A 12428-nucleotide genomic window follows, 5' to 3' on the forward strand; every position below is an offset into this window, starting at 1 on the left:
ATGGAAGTTTGGTGTTTAGAATACAAAGTACTGGATTTAGACCACCAATTCGGAGTATAAATTAGACCAAAGGGAGCTGCATCTAGTTGGAAAATAATTCAATCAAATTATTTCAAACAATAGCTCCAATATTTTGCCTGCTGACCTGATTGACATCATGACTCACCTGCACATAGAATTAAATCCAAAAAGTCAACTATGTATTTAGATAAGGCTTGAATATGAAACACGAATTGGATGCTTTTCTCCCAGTAATTCATGAAAATGTTTTATACAGGTTTTAAAAGTAAAGATAATGAATTTATTAAAATACTTTAGTGTATTTAATTATGCTGCCGCAATAATAAGATCTCACAAAGGAGGAAGAGTTCTTAAAGTTTATTATTTGTTTTTGGGAGAGAAGGGACTTGATGATATCATACAGAATATCCACTGACCCTAAGTTAGTAAAGTGAATTTAAAGAGATCGAAGACAAACAATGACCGTTCATAACATTTCACTGTTTATGTTGCTTAGGGACCGTAAACTACCCGAGCGGAAGCTCTTTCTGCGCACGCTCCGAAGATAATTGCGGTATAGCATGACACTAATGACTCGAGCCTGAAATTGTTTTGAAACAATGTAGTAGAGAATCACATCCAGACAGGTGCTGAGGTTCATGAGGAAGGTGGCAAAGGCTCCCCACGGGTTGTAGCTGTTCTCCTCCCCTCCCAGCATCAGGAAAGCAAAGCAGATGTGGAAAGGCATGAAGCAGACGAGCACCTGCACCATGAGCGTGATAATGATCCGTATAGACTTCTTCTTGACTTTTGGCTTCAGCTTAGATGTCTTACCGTGAAGGAGACTATGAATAATGACCAAGTAGCACCCAATCATAATGAACAGAGGAATCAAGAAAAAGAAAATCAGTCGAGTGAAGTTCAGCGCATTAATAGCTTTTAAGTGGATGATGTCAGAAATCTTGAGGCAGGTGGCAGGGTTGGAGGCTTTATCTGGGTCTTCATAGAGCAGTAGGAGTGGGATGGTGGTTGTCAGGGTCATTATCCAGACTCCCACACACGCTAGCATGGCCTTGCATGTGTTTTTAAGTTCCTTGGTGTATTTCGGCTGTACAATGGCCATGTATCTGTCGGCACTAATGAAAGCAAGAAGCCATAGAGCAATACTTGGATAAAACACTGTGAGAGCCCCAAGAATCTGGCAGAAGTACTCTCCAAACGGCCATTCACCTTTTGCATAATAAAACATTCGAAAGGGTAAGCTCATTATAAATATCAAGTCCAGTAGTGCCACATTCATCATATAGATGGTTACAGTGGTTCTCTTCTTGGTGGTACAACTGAAAACCCATAAGGCAGTGACATTAACGAATAAGCCAGTTATGAAGATACAGCTGTAGAAGACAAGGGCTGCTGTTTTGTATTCGTCTGGATATGGGTCGATAGAAGGGCCAGGTTGAGCTTGACTGTGAGAGGTGGTCATCTTATAGCTTGTTGTGGGCATGACACTTAGAAACTGTAAAATAGTTAAGAATAGGAGGAATAAAACTCTTGTTGAAAAAATAAATGCTTAACATTCTCACACTCGACTTGGCATATCAGTGGATTTTAATTTTGACAGTATTTTATGTCATAGAGTCAATATATGTGTCTTAGTATTTATTAAGAAACACACTCCCTAGGTATTATTACTAATATGTACTAACATATCAGTTTATTAAGATGGTCTGGTGTGTCATGATGCACTGGCAAATGTATTCATTTTCTCTCTGTAGTGTGAAATTGGGTAGCAGTTGTGCCTATGGTAGGTATCCTTTGTTTGGGACTGATTGGGGAAAGGCCATTCTGAAGTTTGAATCTTAGAAAATGTTGATAGTTTGCCACCTTTTATCATCTTCATTCTGTTTCAATATTTGGTAACCCAGATTAGTAATGTCCAAATAATGAATTTTTACTCATTAAATATAATTTTAATATATAAATTATGTATTAGAAAACTAATAAAAAAAACCATATAACTGGTTGCTTACTGAATATTCACAGTAATTCTCATTTGAGAGCAGGAACTTTTCCTTTTTACTGCTAAATCCCCACTGCCTGATGAGTACATAGTAGATACTCAGTAAGTAATATTTGCTGAATTGATGGATAAGTGAAGGAAGGAAACTTTGGCAGGGTGACCCAGAGCAAGCACTCACTAGTTTGTCAATGAAGGCTTGCTTAATTGGCCATTAAACTGTTTTGTTTTTTTTAAGTGGCAAACACTTTTTCATAGTATTATGTTCTCTCTAGATTATCATAGGTCTAGAAACAGCAGTGTCTTGTGCCATGGTATACAGATCAAGAACTTTTACTCTCTCTGGGTTTTTTTTGGCCACACCTTGCGGCATGAGGGGTCTTAGTTCCCCGACCAGGGATCGAACCCGTACCCGCTGCACTGGGAGCGCAGAGTCTTAACCCCTGGACTGCCAGGGAAGTCCCACAAGAACTTGACTCTTAAAACAATAGATGGGCTAGTTTTTAATGCACAGTTGGGAGTGCCTAATGCTGAGTCTTCCAGATGGTGTTTACCAGTGCCCCAGAAGCAGATTACACTGCTGCAGTGGTGCACGGAGAGCAACACCTTGAGAATAAGATATTGCTAGTATAGTAACTTTCACGCCCTCACTCTACCGAGATCCAGAAGCGTAAGTATTATTTGTCAAATTTAATTTTAAAAAAGGAATATCAAAGACAAATAGTTATTAGTAAGAAGTCACTCAGTAACTTTATGTGTTTGCAGAAACTAATTTCCACCCCCGCCAAATGCCCATTTCTACTGGAAGGGAGTTTAACTGTGACCCCCTCAGTGTGAAATTTCTATCACCCACGATATAACATCAACAACAGTGATTTTAAAAATAGACTCGCTACAAAGAGATGGAACCTTGTGGCATCCCCCTTGAAATATGGAGGTGTAAGAAAAGTTTCCCTCAAAAATGTCACTTTGCAGAATGGTCTCTCTCTCATTCAGCCCTGAGTCTCTCTTTAGTGAAAACTGGGGGAGGTTAGCCATCTGGTAGTGGCATCATGGGCTGTAATTTAAAATTAATTTGAGCAGTTGCTGAGGACAAACACAAGGTATGAATTTGTTTTCTTCTCCCTCTTTTCTTCCCTTCCTACCTTCCTGACTAGCGAGTTTGCCAGATATTTAGGTTAAATATGATTTTGGAGTAGAATTCTATATATTTAAAAGCCTGTATTTATTAAAATTTCCAAATATTGTGTTGACTAGAATATTAATTTCTCTAAAATGAGAAAAATACTACATAGAAAAATTAACTCTCTAGTATTATCATACAAAGGAAAATAATTTTAGAGACTTAACTCATTATTAACTTTCCATGAATTTTTAAATAGTAAAAATTGTAATGTAAATGACATTTTGTATCCTTTTTTCTTTTGTATCAGAACTCCCTCCACCCATCCTTATTCCTGAATTTTGTCACATAAATTCCTTACTTACAAACCATTTTTGAGTAAATCTTTTTCCCCTCATTGGGTTCAGGCTGACTTTATGTCACCAACAGTTGTGTTCATTTGCTTAAGGTTAACTAAAATACGTGTGATGCATGTGTTTTAAAGGCATTACCATACAGGTTGTACTCTGTACACACGGATAAATTTTTGGATAAATATTGAAAAGTGATTGGCTTTTAAGTCAGCATTTTAAAAGCTTTAGATTCCATGATTAGCTATAGTCTTTTCTTAAAAGACTTTAAGTACATTCTGTGAAACAATGTAATTGAAACCAGGTGACAAAGACTCCTAAAGATATTTATGATTTATTGTATCAACATTTTCTTTAAGTTTAAAAAACTTACATTTACTATTAAGGTAAAACAGTATTGAAAATAAATGAAACAACATGTTAATAATGTAGGAAGATGACAGTATATCCCATTTGAGGGTCCTTCACCAACATAGTTTCAGTAATATATTATTAAAATAAAACAAGGATTTTGAGATTTAGTAAATAAGTACAGCATTATTTCTGATAATCTGTGATGAAGTTAATTAAATGCTACTTACCTCCTGTCCATCAAAAGGCTGTGTTTGAGAGGAACATTTCTCGGTATACCCAGTTCTGTAAAAGGGATTTCTTTGAGTTGCTTGTGTTAAAATAGCTCTTTCTAGAAATGGTATATTTAAGAAATGCTGTATTTCTTTTGTTTTAGGTTCTTCCGTTGCTTTAAGAAGTTGTTTCAAATATAATACTCGGTATACGAGTTGGTACTTGTTCAGCTGTAATTGCTGCTTTGTCTCTCTCAGGAAGTACTCTCTGAAATAAGGCTTTTTCAACTTATGACTTTGCCCTGGATGTGGTTTTTCTCTTTCACAAATGATTTGTTTATGAAGTCATGCTTCGCATAAGCTCCCCATGAAATGATGGCATATATTTAAGAGAATCATACAGAAAGGAGAAAATGTCTTGAGTTTGTTTACTTGGTACTTAAAGTCTGCATCATCTGTTGAAAGAGAATGAGATTTGATGTTGACTGAATAGAACTCATAGTATAACTTAGTTTCTAAGCTGTGTGACTTTGTCTAGTTACTTAAGCACTCTGAGCCTTTGTTCCTGCTTAGTTTCTATAGTGCTAAAATAGAGATAATACCCATCTGGTAGGATTTTGAGGACTCTAAACCAGAGAAGTCCAAGGGCTAACCTGGCACCTAGTAGGTAACTTCCAAACAGCGTTAACCCTTTACTACAAAGTTCCTAAAATCATTGAATATCCACTTTTTACTGCTAAACCATTTCTTTTCTTTTTTTTTTTGCGGTGTGTGGGCCTCTCACTGTTGTGGCCTCTCCTGTTGCGGAGCACAGGCTCCGGATGCGCAGGCTCAGCGGCCATGGCTCACGGGCCCAGCCGCTCCACGGCACGTGGGATCTTCCTGGACCGGGGCACGAACCCATGTCCCCAGCATCGGCAGGCGGACTCTCAACCACTGCGCCACCAGGGAAGCCCTAAACCATTTCTAAATGGTAGAAATTTTGGGACCCTCAATTATTTGCTTCTGCTTTGCATATACCTTTACCTACTTTGGTTTGCTTTATTTATTAAGTCCCCAATGCTTCATATCCCTTTTCTGTCACATGGACGTCTAGAAGTAATTCCTTTTGCAAAAACATCTCTACAAATTGTTAAGAACTTTGGAAGTCTTTAGTGGAATAATTTACATATTAGGAGTATTTTAACCTAAGAAGGGAAGTGAAACCAACGAAAAGGGAAGTGGGCAACCCCAATCATTGCCTGCCTGCCTAGTTACATTAAAGTTTTTACTTTCTCTTTTCTTTAAAAAAAAATCATAATTTCATTTGCTTGTACTAAAATTTTAATTATCTTTATACTTGGTTATGCGTGATTTATCAGCCTTTAAAAGGTACATGAACTTAACTGGTGTTTTAATTTAAGACAGTTTGAGGGCACATGCTCTTTTTTTTTTTCCTCAGACAAAACCGTAGTAAATCTGTGACTTATAAATTGTTTAAATCCTTTCCTTTGGTGATTAAAGTACTTTTGATTATGTTAATGACAGAGTAATGGGTTTTAGAAGCACAAGCAACAGCCACAGCAACTATTTCTTGTGTAAATGAGGATTTGAGGCCCAGAGAGGGCCAGTGACTTGCTGCAGAACTCAGACAACCAGGCCGAGCCTCTTCTGTGCCAAGTTCAGGGCCCTCCCCTTTCTGCCCTAGCTGCTGTAAAGACTTCCCGTTGTGAGGTGATTACATTGACTTATTCACTAGACATGATTTGCTCATTGCTGAATTACAGTAATCAGTTTTTTATACATGGAGTTATGTTTCATATGCAGGCTAGGAGTTTGATATTTCACTTGGAGATAGGAACCTCTTATCTGCAGATCCAATCTTTTCATTGCCTTAATTTCATATAGCCTGTGACAGGTCTGCTAAAATTCAGTATTGATTAGTGTTCTCTGTGCTGCTGAAATCAACAGGCACAGGGAAGGCAGATATCTCATTAAGACAAATCCCCTTGTACACAGGGAGATTCTTTTTTCTGACTTGCCAGTCTCTCAGAGAGAGGCACCCAGGGGCACAGCTGGAAGGTGGGTCCCGCCTTTCTCTCCATCTTAGCCTTACGGGATTTCCTACTCCTGGCCTTTCACAGGCTGTCCCACCAGCAGCTGTGACATTCCTTCCCACCGCACTCCCGTCTCTTGGCTTGGGTGGTGGCTATTTATCTGAAAAGTGTTAGCTTGGATGCTGCCTTTCCCAGGAAGTTTTCTCTGACCCCTGAAGCTGGTTGGTTATTAGCCCCTGTAAGGTTCCTTAGCACTGGATTCTTACCCCTGTAGTGGCTTGTGTTTGTATTATTATTGGGAGTTTATTTGCCTTTTATCCTTCACTACATTGAGGTCCTTAAGGGTTTGCATGTGTTGTATATGTATGTATTTAACAGTCAGTTAGTAAATACTGGTTGAATGTGTGACTGAAAAAGTAGGTGAAGAAATGGAGGGTCGAATTACTGAGCCCAGTGTCAGCATCAGGGACACTTTGACTTGCTAATGTGAGGGGAACCCGCCAGTCGCAAGGCAGACTGGAGGCAAGACCCACTGTCCTTCTCTCCATGACCCTGCAGCACTTAGCATTGTTGTCTGTGCTCCTGGCTCGTCACACAATAATTTTATGTTGGAAAGAATTACAGTTAAAAAAAAAATTTCCCCCAAACCATTTGGCAGCAAGTAAGTAAACAACGGATCAAGAATTAAACTTTTGGGGCTTCCCTGGTGGCGCAGTGGTTGAGAGTCCACCTGCCGATGCAGGGGACGCGGGTTTGTGCCCCGGTCCGGGAAGATCCCACATGCCGCAGAGCAGCTGGGCCCCTGAGCCATGGCCACTGAGCCTGCGCGTCCGGAGCTTGTACTCCGCAACGGGAGAGGCCACAACAGTGAGAGGCCCGCGTAGCAAAAAATAAATAAATAAATAAATAAGAATTAAACTTTTATAGTGTCTGGTTTGCCTCTTTAATACTTGAACCTAATGAAATTTTTATTCAAATAGAGGAGCTTATCTCATTCGGGGACCAATATTCATGCAGCTTTAATTTCCTTACTTATTTTGGGATATGAATGAAAGAAATTTTTCACCTTGCAAAAGAGGGATTTCACAGAGTTTCCTTCACTTTATAAAGTCATCTGTTTTAGCTCCATTTTTTTTTTTTTTTAGCGGTACACGGGCCTCTCACTGTTGTGGCCTCTCCCGTTGTTAATAGACACAGTAAATCTCCATTATAAAAACATGCTCTTTGGGACTTCCCAGTGGTTAAGAATCCACCTTCCAGTGCGGGGGACACAGGTTCAGTCCCTGGTCGCGGAACTAAGTAAGATCCCACATACTGCGGGGCAACTAAGCCCATGCGTTCTAGAGCCCGCTCACCACAACTAGAGAGCCTGTGTGCCACAACTAAGACCCGACAGAGCCAAATAAATAAATATTAGAAAAAAAAAAGAAAACATGATGTTTTATCAGAGATTTGTCTATGCCACAGATAAAATTGTATTTCTCGTTCTTAACACGTGTCTCTGTACCTCAGCAAGTGTGAGTGAGGCTTATCCTAGTTCCTCAGACCAGTATTGTGATGAGGGGCCCACTGTAGTTACTGTTTATCTTTCCCAGCTCAGGTGGCCATCAGCACACACAGCCAGAGCAGTTGGTAGACAGCCAGTCCCCAGAAAGGAGAGGTGGTGAGGGACATGGAGGGAGCCCCGAACTAGGGTGAAAATCTTATCATTTGGCCCTGACGGTCTCCCACTTTGATCTTATGGAATCTTTGTGCCATACCCCTTTCTTTTTCAAGCTTGCATCTAAACTCACTGCTCTTTTTTTTTTTTTTTTTTTGAGGGGCAGATATATTGAATAGTGGTTTCTGGATAAAGAAGACTGAGATACTATTTGTTTAAATCTATTTTATTTTAAATCCAGCAACTTACAACTGTAGTCTTATAGCCAAATTAGTATGGACCTCGTTTCCACTTGATTTCCTAAATTGTATTATAAATTTAACATTTCCCAAATTCCTTTTCCTTGGCAATTTTTGTTCAGTTTCACAGACATACGGACAATCAGATGATTACTTACCTCACAGCAAGCAAGTTGAACCCAGATAACCAAAATGATAGATAATTCTAAAAATAAAATTGATCTAAATTGGCAATCAAAGTAGAGTTCCCTAAAGATATTAAAGATTCTTTCACTTAGAGGATCTTAGGAGAAGGCATCAACATGACAGTGAAATCATTCCTGGACCCACTGAAATCCCAGGCCAAGAGTTTGCAGGGTGACGTCTCACTAACTGCGTGGAGAGCCATTCAGTGGTCCCCGGGCACAGCCAATTAATTGGAACTCTCTGGTTATTGTGATGTACATGGCCACCTCCTACAGATTCTGGTCTCACAGTTAAAGGAGACATGTAGAGGGAGATGAGTTTCTAGGGGAAAATATCTAGTAATATGGTGAAGTAGCAGCGTAGAAGAGAAAGGTATTGTGGAGAGTCAGGATTGGTAAAGAAATGAGAGGTGTGTTATTGAGTTACTTAAATCCAAACTTTTATACTGGTGTGTGTGATGGAGGATTTTAGTATCAGGCATCTGTATACTAAAAAGTAACTACATGACTATAGGTTGAAGTTTGTTGGTTTAAAAAGTTACATAGGATTTTTTATTATCTCTGCTATTACTCTTATCTGTATTATCAGAGGTGAACAAGCATTAAGCAGAGGTCTAAGTGCTTTACATGCTTCACTGAATTTAATCATTATGCCAACAGCAAAGTATGTTGAGGACACAATAGTTGTATGGATGGTGTAACCCAGGGATATTTACTCAGGAGTCTCAGATTGTGAGATTGTGTTGTACTCTTTCTGTATTATGGTATTGTACTTTGTTTTAGTAAATTTTGTTGAAGTTGGTCCTACTTAATAGAGAATAATCAGAATAGTAATTTGATCTGTAGCAAAAGAATCTTCTGAGGGAATAGACCATCCTTTCCTTTCCCTGTTTCTCACTAATGAGTTGATATTCCCAAGGAAAGATTTTGTAACTGGAATCTGTCAGCCTGTAAGTTTAATTTTGGGAGGGAGATCTCTGCCATTCAGTGAGCCAAAGACTTTTAAGCACTCAAAAATGAGTATATCCAAAAGGTTGATAAACATGTATAAGTATACTGGACCTCATAAGTAATTGGGAAGCGAAAATTAAAACCATAATAAGGATGTTACTACCCACTCACCAAAATGGCTACAGTGAAAAAGACTAACAACAAGAAGTGCTGGCTGAGTAGTATTCCATTATATATACTCAGCCAGCACTGGAATATTACTTGTCCAGAAAAAGAAACGAAACTGAGTCATTTGTAGTGAGGTGGATGGACCTAGAGTCTGTCATACAGAGTGAAGTAAGTCAGAAAGAGAAAAACAAATACCATATGCTAACACATATATATGGAATCTAAAAAACAAAATGGTACCAATGAACATAGTGGCAGGGCAGGAATAAAGACATAGATGTAGAGAATGGACTTGAGGACACGGAGGGGAATGGGGAAGCTGGGGCAAAGTGAGAGTAACATCGACACATGTACGCTACCGAATGTAAAATTGCTAATGGGAAGCAGCAGTATACCACAGGGAGATCAGCTCGGTGCTTTGCAACGACCTAGAGGGGTGGGATAGGGAGGGTGGGAGGGAGACGCAAGAGGGAGGGGATATGGGGATATATGTATGCATGTGGCCGATTCACTTTGTTGTGCAGCAGAAACTAACACAGTATTGTGAAGCAATTATACTCCAATAAAGATCTATTTAAAAAAAAAGAAAAGTGTTGGTGAGGGTACAGAGCAACCAGGAACTCTTGCACCTGGCTGGTGGGAGCTTAAATTTGGAAAACAGTTGGATATTAAGTACTAAAATGAAGATGCATACACCCTATGACTCACATTCCACTCCTAGGTAGAAATGCGTGTTCCTGTGCACCAGGAGTTAGAGATAAGAATGTTCACAGTAGCATTATTTCTAATCGCTCCAAATTAGGGACAACCCACATGTTCTGCAACTGTAGAGTGGATAGATCAGTTGTGTCGACAAGCAGTTGACTGCTTTTCACAATCAAAATGAATCACATAGAAGGCGCATGGAACAACACAGGCGAATCTTGTGCGTATGGTGTTAAGTGAAAAGAGCCAGACGTGAAGGAATTCATATTGTACGATTCCATTTATATGAATTTCAGAAAGCAGACCAAACTGAAATAAAGAGTTTAGGGATTCGCGCATAGGGTTGTGGGAGCATGTAATATGTAGGGCACACGGGAGAGCTCCCAGGATGCTGGGAAGTTCTGTTTGTTGACCTGAATGCTAATTATTTTAGTGTTTGTTCTGTGATAATTCACTAATCTGTCTATTTTTGTTTTGCCCTTGTATCTATAAGGGTCTCAATAGAAAACAGATAGCACACTTAAACTAGAATAATTCAAGGGCTTATGTATAAAGATCTAATGACAAAAGAATGGAACCTAGTGACAAAAGGGGGACCTTTGGCAGGACCGTTTCCTTGTTGTGCCCACCACCTTTAGGCCCAAAGAGGTTAAGGAAGGGAGAGGTTACTAGAACCTGGAGGGGTCACCCCTGGAGAGTCAGCTGCCTTGGAAACAGTAAGTGTGAAGTAACAAGGAACAAGGGGAGTAAGTACCCTGGCCTCAGGCTCCTCCTTGCCTAGATGTCCTCTGAGGCGCTAGCAGAACTCAGCAGAAGCCAGGGGGCCCTTGAGCCTTTGGGTGGAATCTGTACCCTCAGCCTCAGGAACAGAGCAGGGTGGAGAAGAGAAAAGAAGCAAGTGGATTTTTCCAGCATGCTGGGTTTTTCTGTATGAGTGTTACATTTTGTATCAAAGAGGTTTCTTTAAAAAAGCTTTAGGCTTTGAGTTGGCAAAACTGGGTTTGAGGCTATCTGCTTCTTCTAAGCTGTTTCCGTGAGTAATTTTTTTTAAACACCTTGAGTCTCATCTCATCTGTGAATCATCTCTTCTTATCTATGAATCATCTCTTCTTATCTGTGAATCATCTCATTCTTATAGCTTGTGCAAAGTACATGTTTTAGACACCAAATACTAGTTCTCATTGTATTGTTCTCTCCTGCCTCAAATACCCTTTTTTTCTATGCAGCATATTTTTCCTGGGAATTTTCAGACTGGGAGTGAGTAACAGTGCAAGAGGTCTGTCTATGCTACTCATTAATTAGCTGAGTTATTGTTTTTAAAAGTTAGTTAATTTTCTCTGATCATGACTCTTCCCAGCTGGAAGAGAGGGGAATTTGGATGAGGCTTTCTCGAAGGGCTTCCCACCTCTGGCATTATACAGTTCTAAGGAACTCTTCCCACTGCAGTGAGTACTTTATCATTGTCTCCTTTTGAATTTTTGTAGGACTGGAGATGAGAGACGTAGGATAGTACTTGGGCCTCTGTGCCCTCACAGCTTCTGGGTGGAACCCCAAATGTGTCCAGGAGTCATTTAGTCAGACCTCATTGCAGGGAGCCTTGAATGTGTTTGTTGATATTTGGGTCCTACTTGAAACTCAGAGCACCCGGAACCCTGTGGGGTTCCCATTAATTCCTGGCCGTTGCCTTCCTTTCATATCCTTTATTGTGTTGATTTCTTTAGTGTGTATTTTAAAAAAATTTTTAAATTGAAGTATAGTTGATTTACAATGTCAGTTTCTGGTGTACAGCAAAGTGATTCAATTATGTATATATATATATTCTTTTTCATATTCTTTTCCATTGTGGTTTATTACAGGATATTGAATATAGTTCCCTGTGCTCTACAGTACGACCTTGTTGTTTACCTTAGTGTATATGTTTTAAATCTTATTTAAAATTTATCTTTAAGTCAACTTAATCTTCTTAACATATTTGATATTCTTTATTCTTTAGACATTTAAACATTTCTAGTAGACTGTTAGATTGTTCCAACTAATTTTCCTATCTGCTTTTTCCTTTTTCCTTTAACCATTACTTTTGTAAGTGGCAAGCAGGAAGTGCAGCTGTGAGGATGGGCCGGGTCCAGGGCTGCCCAGCTCCTAAGCCTGCAAGGCTGCCCACTCTGTCACTTGCCCTCCGCCACTCTCTCAGGAGAGCTGTTGTTCTTCGTGGTGGAGAACCTCCTTGAGACATTATAATCAGCCTGCAGAGGAAGACATAAAAATTGTGCGGGCTCTTTGTTTCCTTGGTAATAAATCTGTACTCATCTGCGTTACTCAGAATTGTTGTTTACCAGAACTCTCCCTCTTATGCTTAAAAATTAGTCTAGCCCCAGTGACAAATCAGTTGCATTTTTGCAACCATGGTATCTCCTTATTGCTAATGCTTTTC

The 12428-nt window shown here is 39.5% G+C and overlaps 2 protein-coding genes across 2 annotated transcripts in view; one reads left to right on the top strand and one right to left on the bottom strand.

Annotated features, from left to right (window-relative positions):
- Window positions 1-12428, top strand: part of UBAC2 (UBA domain containing 2) — a 153479-nt gene that overhangs the window by 30207 nt on the left and 110844 nt on the right. The gene's annotated exons all lie outside the window — the stretch shown is intronic.
- GPR18 (G protein-coupled receptor 18) lies at window positions 294-1843 on the bottom strand. The gene has a single exon (XM_082859201.1). The coding sequence runs from the start codon at window positions 1502-1504 to the stop codon at window positions 488-490; it is 1017 nt and encodes a 338-aa protein (XP_082715327.1). The 5' UTR covers window positions 1505-1843; the 3' UTR covers window positions 294-487.

The sequence above is a fragment of the Leucopleurus acutus genome (genome assembly GCF_964270905.1).
Source record: "Leucopleurus acutus genome assembly, chromosome: 18".
NCBI lineage: Eukaryota > Metazoa > Chordata > Mammalia > Artiodactyla > Delphinidae > Leucopleurus > Leucopleurus acutus.

What these genes read in the sequence shown, in the direction of transcription:
- GPR18 (XM_082859201.1), bottom strand. Translation starts at nt 1,504, where the DNA reads ATGCCCACAACAAGCTATAAGATGACCACCTCTCACAGTCAAGCTCAA.